Here is an 18323-nt window from a genome sequence, read left to right on the forward strand (position 1 = left end):
TCTGGATCATGAATGTACTTGAAGTTATTTTAGTAAGAGTAAACCTTAGGATTTCCATGGATTGAACTTTGTGCCTCTCCCACAAATTCCTGTGTTGAAGTCCTAACCTCTACTCCCTCCAATATGAGAAAAACTTGGACACTAAGATGTGCACAGAGGGAAGACCTGAAGAAATGCGGGGGAAAGATAGCCTTCTAGACTAAGCCATGGTGAGGAGCCTGTAACACACCATTTTAATTGGCCCCAGAAAGAATCAACACTGCCAACATCTTGATTTCAGACGTCTAGTTTTCACTACTGTGAGATGATGAATGCCTGTTGCTTAAGTCACAACAACTGTGGTTCTTTGTCACAGCACCCCTAGCAAGCTTTTGAGCTTTTGTGGTACCCAACTGTCTCAGCAGGATTGCAGCCATTGGTCCTGGCCGGTGCTTCCCTCATCAGGGCTGTTGGAGGTAGTGTAAGAGCTCAGGGAGAAGATGAACTAGAGTCCAGTATGTTGGAACAGAGCGACCAAAGGGATGTGGAAAAGAAACACAGAGACACCCAACTTGATTACTCTCATGATTTATTAATATTCAGATTGAAAAAGGAGCCTCACAGCCTCAAGTTACGCTAATTGGCACATTTGCTTTATTTATTTTTAAAACAAACCGGGTTTTTGATTTTTTTTTATTTTATCCTTTTTGTTCATTCCATCACATTGAAAATGAGGAAACAGAAGTGGTTTTGAATTCACTTAATATTTTGGACTCCTCAGAACGGAACATTGCACACGCACACACACTTGAAACAGAGAGAGAATAGAGAGGAAAGTGGACTCCCACAGGGCCACACGCACCAGATCAAAAAACTGGGGTACAGTGCAAGAATTTCCCAAGATGACTGCATCATCATTACCAAAAACTCGCATTAACAACACCAAGAAACAAAATGTTTAAGCCACACTGTTGGACTTGGGATCTTTCCTGCTTTTTTTTTTTTTTTAAATGTTTGCCACACAGAGAGAGAGGGCTAGTAGGTAGGAGAGGACAGGCTCACACGCGTGAGCAGAACAGGAGAGGAAACTTCAGAGTGGAGCAGAGAAAGGGCGGGAGAAACAGGGTTCAGGTGGGAGCAACATGGAAAGCCATTTCTTAAAGTTCAGGCATGTTCTTGGCCAGCCTCGGGGTCTTCTTTACCCTCATCCTGTCGGGCACTTTCCTTAGGTTTGGCTTCATCTACAGCTTCTGAGAAAGGAAACAAGATGGGGAGAGGGAGAGGAGCGTTAGTTAGTATTCTGTCTCATGAATTTGTTCAATGGTACAATGCATTATTTCTTCTTTTCAAGTCATTGCAGAAGAGATTGCGGTAATGTGATGAGTAATATCTCAGTGTTCCAATTTCCCAGACCAGAAGCTTTTAATCTAGGAGGCTGCTCAGTAACACACAAGGAAGTGAAGGACAAATTGTTACTCGGTAGATATTACATTTCTTTAGTGTGTGTGTGTGTGTGTGTGTGTGTGTGTGTGTGTGTGTGTGCACGCATGTGTGCGCATGTGTGCGCATATATGTGTTCATTCGTGCACGTGTGTGTGTTATTTAGGTCAGAGGACTACTTGCAGGAAAAAGTCAGTTCTCTCCTCCCACTGTGTGGGTTCCTGGGATTGAATTCAGATTGTCTGGCTTGGTGATGAGCACCTTCACCCACTGACCCACATCTCCTGCCCATCACTGGTTTTTAACCTTACAATCGAGGCATCCACAATAATCTGTTTTTCTGTTGCTTAGTGTCAGAATAATTCTGGCAGATAAATCATATGGCTCATTGAGCATCTGTTCCAATTTATATTACCATTTGTTTCTAATAATGTGAAGTTTGGAAAATAAATTACATGAAATAAATTACTCCTCTTTGGGAGCCAGACTAAAAATTGCAGTTTGATTAGGAAGAGGAAGATTCCCTTGGGAGGGTGGAGTTGGTTTTGCCCTTTGTGGCTTCCTTTTCCCAATACATGGAGCACCAAAAAGTACCTGGAATTATAACACCTATCTTATGACCACAAAGACACAATTTGTATAGTAAATATGGTGGAACAGAAAGAAAATTCACCATTGCATGGAGTGTACCACACTTGAACACCTTTCTATCATCATTGAGGGAGCTAAACAACCAACCACTTTAAACGACTGTGATGGTTCACTGTCTCTTATAGCTAAGTGCATTCCAAGGGAATACACAGACCCATGAAGTGAGCATTGCTTTGCTTAGCAAGGTAGATTTAACTTTATGAAGGTTAATTCCCCCAACTCCAAAGCTTTCCCTAGATAATTTCATCAACTGATTATGTGCTGTCAGACATTTTACTAATATGCCAGCCTGTCTCAATAGAATCCATTGTCCCTAAAATTACTTGGTGCCAACTAATGGCATATCTTATGGCCCATACCAAGACTACCCCTAAGTCCAGTGATTTTTCAGAGAGGCCTTATAGACTCAGCCATGGCTGTAATACAACTCTTCGTGGCTGTAATTTATGATAGTTGAAGGACACAAAACAAAATAAGTAGTGGAGGAGAAGACTGCCTGGGGCAAAAATGGGGGAACAGACACAAGGAACTGTGAGTCTTCTCCCCATGGAGTGTGAAGAATATGCTTAATCCTTCCAGCCATGAATTGTGAGAACACATGTAAGACAGCATCTATTAGGGATGCCCACTCAAGCCTACGAGTTCTGATGTACACTGGGAACTGGTCACATAAGCGCCCACTGCTTAGCATAAAATGAAGCCAGACTCCCAGAATGAAAACAGTTGTTTAACATAAAGTGTAGTGGGTAGCTATTCCAGCTTTTCACCAATAATAAAGTCCCCTGTTTACACTCTGTTATCACTCTTATCAAATAGGGGAGTGTGAGAACTCTTCACAGCTGCCAATCATGAGTCAATTTTATAAGCCAACTTAAGGACAAAAGCCCTAAGGCTACTGTGCTAGCATTTTTTTCTCCACACTTTCTGATGTTAAAGACACCTATGCCCTTTAAAATGTAGCTTTTATTATTGCTTTCCTCTCTTCATACCTACTTGCTGCCAGTTTTCCTTAGACAGATAAACTGGAGCCAGTGGGATCTTATTAGCCTGGCAGATTTGTATTTAATGAGAAGGCAATGAGTAGGCTTTGAAAACACTAAAGCAAAAAAAAAAAAAAAAGTCTAACAGATTTGCTTTAAGGAGATTAAACGAGCAATGTTAAATAAAATGGATTGTTATTGGAAGGAGATGCTGAGGTTAGCAAAATGGACCCCACTTAGCAGGCCATTAGAAGAATTATAAAAATGTATGTGTCTTTCAAGTCCACTTATAGATGGCGTTCACTTATAGATGGATATTTACATTTAAATAAGACCACCACTATCAGACATACCTTTGGAAATCCTTCTTTGTAAATATATCTAAAAAATGTCCTTGAAAATGTACATGGTTTCTATAATCGAGCCATTCTTATCTGGTAAATAATGTAAGCAGATATGAGCAATAGTTTCATCTTATAATGGCTCACTTATACCTGAAACTTTAAAGTCTTACTGGCTTTGTAGGACTCACAATTCAGGGTGGGTTACTTCTGCAACACAGTGGTTACTTAGAGTCTTCAACCAGACAGCTTTCCAAGTGACAACTATTGACTTTGAAAAAATTGTCTCCATTCATATTTTTGGATAAAACAAACACAATCTTGTCAAAATAATATTGTATGTGCCAGTATTCCTCAAAGATTATGAACTTTTGGTGTAATCCAGAAGAAAAGAGTGCAATGACTTAGGTGACCAAGGTTCTTGTGTAGCAATCTAGAATTCTTTTGGAGGATTCATGTGGAGCCTAGCACTGATCAAACCTTTGGATATTAAGAGTATGCCAAAAGTGGTTTAATATCTCTATTGGCTCCACAAAACAATTTTAGAGCCCTTTTAAAACTACAGAAGCAGGATTCAAATGACCCAGCAGCAAATGGAAGGGTCAGTTGTTGAAGCAGGAGAACACTTCAAATCTCTCCTACTGAAATAAAACTTTGGGAACTACAATATATATGATTTGAGGAAAATTATGAAACTCAAGAGAAAAGAGGTTGTATGCTGGGTAAAATGAGAAGGATTTTATGCTTGTGGAATATAAAGGAAGGAAATTCTAAGAGAATAAACAGAAGTCAAAGATTCCCATTGGTTCTGAAAAGCAGAGATGCTTCTGTTCTTTGTTGGGGTGGAACCAAGTTAAATCTTCTTCAGTTCTAACACTTTCTCCTGGCTTTCTTTGCCTGGGCCTAGCACAAAGATGAACACTTTTAAAAAGTTGTTTATTATGACACAAAGTCATTGTTGGCAGTTCTCTATGAAGGCAGCTTTGAGACTTACAAATTTTCTACTGATACTTCAAATTATCATATATATAATTGTTGTCTACTTAACTGATGTGATACACATCTGCAGTGTGGTAAATATTCTGTGTTGGGGAGACAGTGAAAACAATAATAAATATCCCATCCAAATTGAAATATTTCATCACATTTATTTAACACAAAGAAATATTTATAGCTATAGAGTGTGATCAACAAAGGGGACCTTTAACAAAACAGCTTAGATATAAACTCCTTAGGGTCAACAATATCTACTTTTGTTCTATTTTGAATCCCTAATGTTGAGCACAAACAATACAGGAAAAGCCCTCAATGATTTTTGAGTGAAATAATGAATATGTATCTTTGTTTCTTTGATAAGGAAATTGAAGTACATAAAGAGATGTTCCTTAAGTCATATGGTTTGCTGAGAGCTAAGCCAGGACTAAAGCTCAGGTCTTCCACTTGTTTTATATCAGGGTAACAAGCTTGAGCTGCAGAGGTCAGAGGAATACCTGTTTTACCAACTGAAAACTGAGGTGGGTAAGGCTGAAAGCACTGGGCCATGCCTTAAGCAAACAAAGAGCTGTGACATGTGCAGAGAGCACTTGGTCAGAGGAAACCCGACCCATAAACTCCAAAATGGAAAGGATGACAAGCAGCCTCAGAGCCAACCAAGAAATGCCACAGTAGTTAGGAGCAGAGCCTGCCAAAAATCCACATATATAAACCTCAGCCCTTGGTTTAGTAAAGGAGAATTTGCTTTACAACTCCCAGAATCTGTGTTGTTGATTCTACATCTTCTTGCCTACGCCCCCCCCCCCCCCCCCCCCCCCCGCTGTCCCCTGGGATCAGAGACAGTAGGACTCCAGCTGCAGAGCCAGCAACAGAAAACTAGTAGCTAGAGTCTAGAAGTTTTTGCTTCCCTATAAAACTAAGATTTTCTTTAAGGCTCCTGAATATAAATACCAGAAAATGACCATTGATGAGATTCAAATGAAATGTCAGTCATTTAGCTGAAACTTAATTCAGAGGAACACATACAATTAATTCTGTGTCTACCTTACTTTGCATGAAACATGAGTAACTTTTCTGTCTGAACATTGAGCAGAAAGGTCATTTTCATTTGAGATGATGAGCTGACTGCTTCAAGAAAGTAATGTGTATCAAGTCAGGGTGTTCAGTGAAGTTTTGATAGGCCCCTAATAAATTATGCAAAATAAATAAATAAGAAAGAAAAGAAGGAAGGAAGGAAGGAAGGAAGAAAAGAAAGAAAGGAAGTAAGAAAGAAAGAAAGGGAGGGAGGAAGAAAGCAAGCAAGCATGGAGGGAAGAAACACTGGAAAATGCCAGTCTCTTCATCTCTAACAACTACAAAGTGAGGCCAGCTAAGATGAAGAACCCATACTACTACTAAAGAAAACTATACATACAAATGAAAGAAACCATAGTCTGATGTGGGGTTATACCTGTTCTAAAAGCATCTACTTTAATGGACACTAAATGCAGCCTGTGAAGGATTTTAAGACCAAGTGGAAGGGAATTTGTTAGGATATCTGTGAGTTAGAGTAGGTCCATTTGAACCTGTATGCAAGAAAGAATGTCTCTGGTTGATTAATGGGTTTTCATCGGCACCGATGCCAACCATAAACAAGTCTTACAGATAATAAATCACACTGGCCATGCAGTTGTAGATCTACAATTTTGTGTTTTCTTCAGTCTTTGTGCCTGGAAGTAAATTATGGCATCCTGACCCTTTGTGTAAGGTATTTTGCCTAAACTAGTATTTCTAAGCTGTTGTCAATGCTCAGAACAGTTGTAAGCAGATTCATATTGTTTCATTTTCATCCTTGCAGCTACTCTAACAACCTTATGTTACATCTGGGGAATCTGAGGCAAAAGAGTAAATAATTTATATAAAGTTGTACACATGGATGGTAAGTGGCAGCTTACCTCAGCCTGTCATAGGGCCTGTTTAAACCTTCCCCTTGATATCACATCCTCTGCTCTCCCCTTAGCCCAATCAGTATGGATGGACTCAGTGGGAACAATGACAGACACAAGTCCATTGTTATACAGTCTCATTGTCAATAAAATCTAGAAGTTGGACTTGCTAAAAATGGCTCAAAATGGTAGGAAGAAGCCTCATTAGTGTTTAGTGATACAAAAGCGGGCTTTGGCACATTCTGGTGCTAATTATGTAATTTGCAAATGCTAGAGATGAGTTACTATGTAATCTTTGGTATTTTAAGCAAAAAAAAAAAAAAACAAAAACAAAAAAACTTTGATCCTGGTGGTGAGTGTGAAAGACATGAATGGCTGAGGCCAGCTGGTCACTCCAATAGCCACAGTCCAGTTAGCATAAATAACTACATTCCTCATGCACTCTCCCTCTGCAACAATTGTTACTTAAGAGACTGAGGAAACTAAAGGACTAAAGTCACATTTTTCAGTGCCCAGTAACATCAAACAAGGGAGCAGAGGTAACAGGGCTCAGAGATGGCAGTGTGAGTCTGACATGGGATACTGAAGCAAAGAAGAAATCCTATAAGATAAAGAGTAGAACACAATTTTCTTGGTCATTTAGCTCTGGATGCTACTTTTAATCACATTAAGCACAAAAAATTAATATTAATATTGATGTTTGGTTAAGATAGTATAGGAAAAAGAATCATGGCACTATGGTCTGGATGTTTGTATTCTTGCAAATTCTTATGTGGAAATCTTGATCCCTGGTGTGAATAATAAGAGATGGAGTCTTTAGCCAATGATTAGACCATGAGGAGGGAGCACATGTGACTTGTCAGAAAGTTCTTTAAAAATGGACCATTGAGCACTCACTGGTTCCTTCTGCTATGTGAAGACACAGTGAGGATGTTAGATCTTTAAGACCTCAGACCTTCACTTGACAAAGTGATTGAATTGTAGACTCGATTTAAAACTTACCAGCTGCCAAAGGAGGAAGAAGTAAATTTTTGTTTCTGAAAAGCCACCAAATTTCAGTATTTTTTTTTTTTATAAATCAGGCAAGCTAAAATACTTGGACAATATATACATATAAATGTGTATGTGTGTGTGGGGGTATCATGTGGACAGATGATGTGTCCCCAAGTTGGTTTTCATCACATCAAAATCAGCTCCCAAAATGTGGTCCCCTTATGAGGACTAGAAATGTGTTTTAGTGGCTTTCATTAAGAAAAAAAAACTACTTTCTTTATGCAATAATCTAAGTCACATGAATGCCACCTAGTTATAAAAAAAAGATTGAGACAACTTAGACAGATGATTTTAATATTTAACAAGTAGTTGTAACTTGCCTCAGCAGCATTTTAGGCTTTGCAAAATCTTGCTTTTCTAAGCCCAAAGACCTCTTAGAAATCATTATGCTTGCAGGAAGCCTCTTTTAATTTTATCATTTATTTATGTGTTAACTTAAAAAGAGAAAGCCAATATCATAGACAATAAAGTCATATATTATTCATCTGTCAAAGTTGAAAGACACTTCAAAATGACGGAAAGTGTGTTCATCCATTCATTAATGTATCTGATGAAAGAACTGAGCTACATACTATTCTATGAGTTAGGAGTAGACAGTGATTACAATGAAACACAAATCAAGAGTGTCTGTCTTCTGGGATTGTATATGCTAGTAGTTTCTAGAATGAGGTGCTGCTCATTGGAGAAAGAGGTAAAGAAAAGAATAACTTGGCAGAATTCACCATCATTTCTCTTGAGCTACTTCTCTTGAACTTGCAAAGTCGAATGTTCTTGAACAATCTCATACATTTAGAAAAATGGAAGTCCTTCGTAGTTTTTTCTACATCATGTGACCCATAACTACCATTCTCTCCCCACATCACTTTTTCCTGTGCTGGTTATTGAACCCAGAGCCTTGTACATGCTAAGCATGCTAGGCAAGTGCTCTGTCACTGAGCTTAACTCAGTGACCCTTAACTCCGTGACTATCATTCTTAAAAAAAAGATCAAAGTCACATTAAAAGAACAATAAATATGTAAAAATATTTCTGTGTCTATTTGCATAGTAGTCATAAATGACAAAACTACAAAGGAGATTTGAGTGAACAATTTCACCGTGGTCCTTCAAGTTGTATATCGACCTGACTCTCCTATCCCTGCTGAAAGTAAATCTGGAAGCAGTTCTTGCCTTTGATGGTTTTCATTCATTTCCTCGAAAGGGTGAGAATAGTATGTCTGTGCCTTCCTTCTGTTGACGAGCAAACACCAAGACCATATGCAGCAGCGGCTGCTTGCGTGCCCATCCAGGCAGTCTGGTTTCAGTGCTGCTGGAGGGATGGCGGTGTTCCCAGCTGCCGTCGCCCACATGGAGCTCTAATGGCCCCGTTTCTTGGCTCTTCTCCAGGTCCCTCCACAGCCCTACATTACTGAAATTAGGTTGAGTGGATTTCCGAGTAAAACATTACCTCTTGGGACCTGCCCAGCTCTCCCCAGCCTTGTCAACATTGATTAAATAGAATCTGCTATCATCCTGGGGCCATGCCCACAATTATTCTACCAATCACCACTGGGCTGGGGTGCACTTCCCTTTCCCGTTTTATTTTCATCTTTCTTGAATATTAAGCATCATCGTAACCTCAAAAGCTCAGAGGAAAGCAATAAGGAGTACTTAGCAGCTTACTCACATATGGCACTTTTTGTGACTCACATGGTCTTTTTCTTGAGCTGTACACCAGATGTCAGTCTGGAGCCTAAACTGGCTTTTGGTTGTCACTGGGACCCAAATTTTCCTTTGTCGTCACTTTGTTTCATATTTTAAATTATATTAAAATACTGAGCCTGTACACATAGTTTTTGATGTCAAGTTAATGATCTAAATTACACCTTCACCCTTGTCCCTTGTTTTCTGAGCCTTTGAGAGAGAAAATTATCCATTATTCACTTACATTTTTCAAATAATAACAAATAATTTAATTAAGAAGAAATGTCAGAGGCAGCTGCCTTGGGGTCTTAGTGATACTCCAAAACACGACATCCACATGTTCTCTACTACCCTGCGAGTTTCAGAACTAAGCAACTCTACCATTTATCCTGACTCTTCCACCAACTAGTTGTACAAGCTCAGACAAATTATATTTCCTTTCTTTGCTTCAGTTTTCTAATCTAGAAACAATAATATGGACAATTTGCCTGCCCCCCTCACTGAAGATTGTGTGGCAGTTGTGAAAAGATATTTTATAATACTTCACAAAACGTAAAGGGGACTGCATGTAGTCTGTTGAATAGTTAACCAACTAGGGGTTTAAGGTTTCTTTGACTTTAGTCCAACTTATGGATTCTGTAATTCTCATTCTAAGACAAAAAAAATTTCCCAAAGAAAGAAAAAATTATTTTTCTCTTTACTTTTCTGGATAAAATGAGACCCCCCTCACAACACTTCTATATCTCTGGCTGAAAACAATATGCGTCTTGTGAAGAGCTATACATACAAAAGCAGACACTCGTAAAAGGAAGATTATTACCCAAGGGAAATCATTGCTAGAGACGCTAGCAGGGATTATAGGCTCTCTAGTCAGTGAAAGAAAAGCTGGTGTTTTTATTTGAAAGGAAAATAGACCCAAAGATTAAAGACAAGAGCCAAAGAAGAATGGGTCAACTTGTTTTAGAAACTCCTTAAACTGTATCTACACAGTCGGCCTACACAATCAGCAAAAATCAATATCCCATCTCCTCCTATTACTGACATGCAGAAAGAGCGACAATTAAAACTGACATGACTAGTCTAGTAGCTGTCAGTAATTTCTGGCATAAGATGCAATAAATAAATAAAATTAAATGATTTTAATTGTATTGCGTGTGTGTGTGTGTGTGTGTGTGTGTGTGTGTGTGTGTGTGTAGACTTACCTCTCTTTCTAAAAGTTAAAGTCTCTGATGAAGCTTGGACATGTTCACCTGACAAGACAGGTGAACATGTCCAAGCTTCATCAGAGACTTCTAGAAGCCTAAGTAAGTTCCATCTTTGCTTTCTATTGCAGATCCTACTGAGTTTACTATATAAGCAGACTGCAAGTGATCACTGTAATATTGGCCCAGTTTGCCTTACCACCTTAAAATTTCTTTGTTTTTTAAAAAATAACAGGAGAATAACACACACACACACACACACACACACACACACACACACACACACACACTTACATATACACACTTCAATATTCTTTTGAGAACGAGTAAAACACATATCTAGTTTTGATTTTGCAAATAGCTTGCCATAACAAAAAAAAAAGAAAGAAAAAACCTTTCCCAATGTTACCTTTTCCCTCATTTGCCATTCAAATATACTCTTCATCTCTGGATCCTTATCTGTGCCTGTCAGGGGGTTATTGCACATTGTAACTGTGCTATTTGTGACCTGTGCAAAACTTGCCTTACTGACTCCCATCTCCCAGTTGCTGCAGGTTTGGCTGGCCACAACCTACACCTGCCTCCTTGACCTATCAATGCAAACTGGGAGTCACCTCTATCTCAGGTACCAGAAGGGTCCTGTCTCTCTGGATCCCCTACTTTTGTGTTGTGGTGCATTCTCTTTTTCAGAGTTCTTTGAGGGATGAGACAAGACCACACTTCTCAACTTTCATCTTTGCCCATCTTCTTCAGCCCTACTCTCTTCAATTATTATTTCCTTAGAGGGTGCCACTAATACTTTAGTTACACAAAAATTCTGTTCCCAGGCTCTGATCCAAAGCTATCCTTTTCACCAAGAATGGGTGTGATTGGAAGGCTGAGTAGCTGGTACTTTATTTAATGTATACAGAAAACACTCAAAGTTGAGTCATTTGAATTTATGCTCACCAGCTCTCATGACCCGGCTCAATTGTGTTTCCCATTTCTAAACTACTCTAGGGAGAATTAATCACTCTTTCTTTCATGTGGAAACTGTAGTCCTTGCATTATATGCTGGTTTGTGGTGTCTTTTTTTCTTCCGCTGATCATAAGCTAAAGTCTTTTTCCCCCCCAGGGATATAGTTACACAAATTTATACTCCACAAAGGCAAGTTTTTTTTATTTGATTAGCTTATGAATCTCAATCTTTAAAACACGCCTTAAAAATAGTGTACATCTGTATTGTCTCCAAGTCCTACCATCATGCTCGATATCTCTGCTCACAAAATACTGCAACTGATAAAAACAGAGGAAAATCCACAAATGCTTTTTAAATGCAAATAAAACTTCAATAACCTCAGACTGGGACCTATAATGAAACTACAACTTTCAAATTGGGGTTACAAAATGATTCCCAAAAAACCAGAGTTCATGGCCATGGAAGACATCCTCCATTTCTTTGCTAATTTTAATTTCTTAATTATTAATTTTACTAATCGTTATTGAGATATGCAAGAAAGTTTCTAAAAGATAGATATTTTAAGCATAACTGTTCTTAAATGGCCTAGAGCAGTGGTTATGGGATAATCCTTGAGCCAGACTGCACTAATCCCCTGCTGTGAAATTTTACTATAGCTTTGGGTAACTTACTTAACCTCTTGTAGCTTCATTTTCCTTATCTGTAATTGGCAGTAATGTTGGTACCTCTCTCACAGGGTTGGTATAAGAACTAAATGTGTTGATTTAAAGTCCTTCACAATGCACTTCATGTTTTAGTCATGTGCTCGCTCTAAAAGAGAACATTGTCCAGTGTTTGCCAAGTATTGTATTTAGGAGCTTGGGATAAAACAACTCAATAATTACATTCCATGCTTTTTCATATTTTCATAAATGAGGAATAATAAATTTACAGACATGAAGACAACTGAAAATCAAATGAAGAAAATGAAACTAACAGAGTGTCACTTCCTGGCTCACAGGGATGCCTAATAAAGGAGATGTCTTCTCCCTCTTCCTCACTACTGAATACTCACCCAATCTTGGAGAAACTTAGCAAAAGGAAAGAAATATCTGCCCTATTAGGCTTTTGCTTATAGGGTGAAAAATATATAGAGAGAATTCTTTGAAAACAAAGCTTTGAAGTTGGGGCCAAGGTTCAGAAATGATTTCAAAGGCAAAAATGGATCACTGGCCAAAACGGTAGGGCAGCAAAATAAAAAGTCAGATGTTCAAGATCAGATTGAAGGCTGCTGAACAGAATTATACAAAAGTTAATGACATCCCTGCTGAAGCCTTGGCTTACCTACCAGGAAAACCTACTTCCTACCTAAACTTCATACCAGTTGATTTCAAATGAAATAGCTTTATACTGGGGCTTAGCTCTGTTTGTAGAAAACATGAGTACTCACGCTGAATGAGCAGGATCCAAAGTGCCACTTGTTCCTAGCTGTTCAGTGAATCTAGCAACCAATGGAAAAGTTACATTGGGAATGATGATGTTTCTAGAGGTCAGGTTATCATAGACAATTTTAAGGAAAAAATACCAATCCTTTATTCAGTCATATTAATAGAATTCTATACTTTAAGAATTCATTGTTTAAGCTTTAAAAATAATCACTCGAGTGAGATTTTCCAGCTCTATTATGAAAAAGATTTTTAATTTCTAGGAAGCCTTGTGGTCACCTGTGGTGGGGAATGAGCTGAGGAAGGGATCCCCAGAGAGGACTTCCCTGATGTGGCCATTCTTCTCACTCATGCATCATACTCCATGGTTTCTTTACCTTCCCAAGTACTAAATCCCACCAGAGTCTGCACATAAACTGTCAGGCCAGGGAAGGAAGTGGCTGTCTTCTCAAATGACTTCCCAGGCCAAAAAAAAGTCATACTTCCTTGGGAATTTTTATCAAACATGACAGAAATTGGCACTTCATTTTATCCTCCTCACCCTGAAAAATGTTTTCCTACAATTCTCTCTGACACACTTTGGAGGAAGTTGCAACCAGAAAAAAAAATCAGATACCATTCCCTGCCCATCATTACAGATTGTTTCCTCAAACCGTGAGCCAAGTAAAGTCTACCTTCTTTCCAAAAACAACAACAAAAAGACAACCCCACAACAAACCACTCAGATGTGATGTATTTGGTATCATTTATTAGGCTTAATACTAAGAGAAATTTAATAAGATAAGCAATCTTATTGGCCATTTTTATCAATATACTCTCTTATCTTCCTTTATCAGAATTTTTCTTCAATTGAATTATATATGAGCTTTGTGTGCCATTTCAAAGGGTCACCCAAGAACTTATCTAGTGATTTGTTTGTTTGTTTGTTTCCCTTATATTTGAAATAGTAAGGATGTCTGAGAAGTAACAAGGAATCATACTATTAACTACCTACCTGAAAAACAAAAACCCTATAATATAAGTAAGTCTCTCTCTCTCTCTCTCTCTCTCTCTCTCTCTCTCTCTCTCTCTCTCTTTCTGTGTGTGTGTGTGTTTGTATATATAATGAAATTTTCCCATCTGGGCCAACAATGTTCCCTCCAAGAGCCAAAGATTGTCTGTTCTAACCAAACCCAACACCACACATGAAAAACTTCTTTTGAATCGTTACCCAAGAGAGTCCTAAAATATGACAGGCTATAGGCCTTGGTTGACTCTCAGAGTGGAAGGTTAGTCCCTGTTCCTGAAGACACTATGCACTTCAAAGGGAGGACCCAAAGGCCCTTGAGCTGGAACTGACTTGAAAGCCTCCTCCTGTGATTGGTGTCTTGCGTCTGACTTAGAGAAAATTAATGAGCTATCTTCCAGGTTGTAATGACTTTTGTTTAAAAGAGCCTGTATTGATCCACAATAATATTTTCAAATATATTGAGTCAACTAACATGGCTGACTACAAAGTTGATAATTTCAACATTCATCCTTAAAAGCAAAAAAACACCTCAGGGTTTTCTAAATCCTACAATCTGATATCAGATGTTATGATCTGGTTATCTGATTCCAAGGCTGACATTCAGAAATTAAAGCTGGGCATGACTCCAATTCTAGGAGAGTGACACCAATCTTGTTTCAGTTGCCCAAAAGCCTCTCCCACTTGTGAACACCCATTGTCTGGGTGAGATGTAAACCTGTAAGTTGGGAGCACGGCACCCATGGATAGCAATCAGCGAGTTTCTTGCCATGACTTGCTGTGATTTGTTTGGGTAGAACTTCAGATTAGGCAGACAATTATTTATCCTTGTTGTGTAATTTTCCCTTATGGCTGTGTCTACACAGCACAAAGCAAACTAGAAACTTGGCAGTTGTCTTGCTAATTTTATCAATGCAAATGGCTGAACTACATAATTCAGGACAAAAAATTCTAAGTCTGTATATATTATCACAGACTTGGCTTGTGATGATTCATAAAATTACAGTAAATTGTTCATGTAATTAGTGAAAGCTGGGGGAGCCCTTTAAATGAGCTCATCTCAGCCCATCCTTCTCTAAGAGAGTAACGGAAGACAGAGGTTCTGTGCTTTACCTAAAGTCACACAACAAATCAGAATTCCGAGATCCTTCCAGGAGACCGTAGTGATCTTTGCCGTCCTCGTGGACAAGTGCATTCTAATGCTGATTTTATTTTATACCTCTCCCTTGAAGTCCTAAATGTACTGTGTTTCTACTTCTTCCATCTTTCTCTTCCTCCATTCCCATTTTCCTTTGTGACATACAAGACAATTCAATATAAGTCAGTAAGAGCTATCAAAAGCAATCTTAGACTCTCTGGAGGCTCACAGAACCAGAACTGAGAATTACTGCTTTATAAAATTTCAATGTTGTGTTCAGATTGAAAGGAGATGAAGTGGAAATCCTACACAGAAAGGGCAAAAATTAGGGACCTCTAAATGCATTCATTAGGCTGAATAGTAACAACTGATTATGATACGTTTTGTAAATTAAATAATAAATTACTGGATAGTCAGAGACCAGAAGTGGATGAAATTATTACAGATGCTGTCATAGCTATAAATCCATAAGAGATCATTTTTATGTCCTGCAAAGGAGGAAATAAAAGTGAATACCACTATCAACCACCCCCTCCAGATTCTGGTGGTAGCAGGACGTTAAAAAACCAACTGTGAAGGTTTAACCCAATTTTGAAGTTAATTTAAAAAACATTATTGTAACAAGCAAACCCCATAAAAGGCGTTTGTATTATAAGCTTACACGTGGGTAAATAGATGCAATCCCATCTCTTACTGGGACAATTCATTTTGTACTCATTGTACGCTTTGGTTTCCTGGGGCTTGTCAAATTATGGTACTGCCTTTGAGCAAAAGAATTGCTTTAGGAATCAATGGCATTCACTGGAACACAATCAGAACTATATTGGAAAAGTAATATTAGTATTTGTACTGTTTTTTTTTCTCTTTTTGGCCACAATCTCGAAGCTCTTCTCTTATACACAGTGACAGAATGTTATGGCTTTGGCTATTTGGGAACATTAGGAGAATAATCAGCAAAAGAATAAGGATTCCTGCTGTCTGAATCTTATCCAGGATAGAATCATAGACCCATTATTTAAATGTGCAATTTGAAGGCAGTGCCACTGAGTGTTTATGGTCTAACCAAACTGCTTCACATGGAAGGTAGAACAGTCTGAGTGCCACCAGCTACCCTCCTAACATCCCCATCAGAAAGACAGGGATCTGCTCGCTCATTATTAGTGACCATAGTGGTAGAAACAAGAGGACCAGTGTACAGTGGAAATCAACTGCAGAGTTCTCACAACCCTAGTGACATGTAGACAATATCCCTACCTAATATAACCCTCAAATGTAACTGGTGAGTTGTATCTTGTCATATTCTTGCTAAAAACCCTAAGTCAGGCCTAGAACCTAAATCTAAACTCTGTTCACCCAATAGTATAAACACTGTCTACTTTTCCATCCTCATTATGTTTCATGTACTTCCTTATAGAGAATTCTTTTTGTGGCTCCTTCAAATTCAAGCTTTTGCCTCTTCTAGAACCTTTGTTATGGGGCATCTCTCTATTGTAAGATGATGTGCCTTTTTACTCACGTTTCTCATTTGAAAAGGCTTTCTCTAACCACCAAATCCTGAATATATCCTGCGTCATCCACTGACCCTGCCATTTGTCCATTTCTTCTGTTCCATCAATTGCAATTTGTAGTTCTTTAATTTTTTTTTTTTAGCAATTTTGTAGGTCTTGCACAAGGGGAAACAAGCATGTCTGTGTTGTTTATTATTCCATTCCCAGTTTCCATATTGTGCCAGACATGAAATACATACTCAATAAATGCTGTTATAATTTAAAAAAAAATAATAAAGTGCAATTTGAAAATTCATCCTTTGAGCTGGGCATGGTGGCTCATATCTGTAGTCCTATAAACTAGAGAAGCTAATGGAGAAGGACCACCATGAGTTGGAGACCAGCTTGGGCGACAGAGTGAGACTGTCAAAAGAAGAAAGAAAAAGAAAACAAAAAAAGAAGAAAGTCACCCCTCTCTGTTTCTCTACCCAATGTTTTTACTCTCCAATAAGGTCATTCTCTAGGACACATTGTATATAGCAACTATCCCCTATCTCTTCCTTTTTCAAGTTCTTCTTTCAAAATTATTTGAAATTGATCAGGGTATGAACCAACAGCACCTTAGTGTTAAAGGGGGGGGGGTCTTAGAGACCCTCCCACACCCCTAATCTGTTGCAGGTATCCACAAGTGACACCTCCAGAGACAGACAGTCTCTACTTCCAGAACTTTGAGTGTAAATTATCCCTATATTCCCTAGAAATCTACCACTGTAAGCTTTATGCAGCCTGTCTGCTGGAATAACACAGAATAAATAAATTAGCAATCTCTCTTCTATCCAATGCCTTTCATAAAGTTTAGGGTAACCTCTGTCTTGGTGATGGGCACTAACCTATTTATTCCTTTCATCTCCAAGCGATAAACTTCATGCAAGAAAAAAAGCTATTAACTGCATATCTTTTCTTTACCTTTCCTTCCTTATTTTTCTATCTTGAATTCACCAAACAAAACAGAACAATTACACTGTAGACCATAAACCTCAGTTTTTAACCTCAGTTACCCTTATTATCATGGTACCATTGTTCCAGACCTTTCTTTGAATGTTTGTTCTTTCTTTTGAATACTAACCTTTATCTGAGATTTATGATGGAGAAAACAGCAATAGTTAAGAAACTCTCCCATTATTTTGCTTCCTGAGCACCCCCTATCCTTTTGTACTCCAGGAAGCAGCTTACCACAAAGAACCTCTTCATATAATTTGCTGTTCTCACAATCAAGATTCCCATAAGACTCTGGCATGTCACTCTTGTTTACCTGTAACAATGCCAAACATTGACCTTTCCCCCTGTACCTAAACTACTGACAAGACCGGACCAGACATGGAACCTCCAAATCAGCATTCCTTGTCTATAAAATGTTTAGCTGAGACTAGGTATTGTGTGTTCCTTTGAAATGAGCTGGACACATGGAAAACAAATCTTGCTCGGCTGAGTGAAATTTCTCTTATTTTAAAGCAACCCCAACTGTAAATCACCTCACCAATGATGACCAGTCTGTTCCTGCCTATAGCACTCTTAGAGAAAACCAAGATACTGTGATGCCAGCCATGGGATTCCAATTGCTATAACCTGCTAAAAAATATCTCTTAGGTTATTATCACATTTTGGTTTTGACTTCTTACACTACTAGTTTTCTTTCATCTCTTTTATTAAGAATAGGCTATGGGTTTATTTCTGCCCCTGTGGAGACAGACTTCCTTTTTTTGCCCCTAATATGATTATAACCCAAGATTCAGCTTCACATCATTTTTGCAGATTGTTTCAAAGATTCATTTCTCTAATGACCTGAATGTGAACCATTAAATGCATGCTATCATCTCTATAATATTTAATTATATTTATTTATTTATTGTGAACATGTACAAGCATACATGCTCACATGCCAAGGTATCTCGGGGGAGATCAGAGGACTAACTGAAGGAGTCCATTCTCTTCTTCCCCTATGTGAGTTCTGGGGACCTAATTCAGGTCATCAGGTCTGGTGGCAAGTGCCTTTATCTGCTGGGCC

At 38.4% G+C, this 18323-nt stretch overlaps 1 protein-coding gene across 1 annotated transcript in view; it reads right to left on the reverse strand.

Annotated features, from left to right (window-relative positions):
- Positions 1-551: 551 nt before the first annotated feature.
- Positions 552-18323, reverse strand: part of Gap43 (growth associated protein 43) — a 95658-nt gene continuing 77886 nt past the window's right edge. Inside the window, exon 3 of the mRNA XM_052740702.1 lies at positions 552-1229. Within this exon, the coding sequence (XP_052596662.1) occupies positions 1144-1229 (86 nt within the window). The 3' untranslated portion in view covers positions 552-1143. The remainder of the gene's footprint in view (positions 1230-18323) is intronic.

This window comes from Peromyscus californicus, unplaced genomic scaffold (genome assembly GCF_007827085.1).
Source record: "Peromyscus californicus insignis strain IS unplaced genomic scaffold, ASM782708v3 Scaffold_16__1_contigs__length_79575227, whole genome shotgun sequence".
NCBI classification, from domain to species: Eukaryota; Metazoa; Chordata; class Mammalia; order Rodentia; family Cricetidae; genus Peromyscus; species Peromyscus californicus.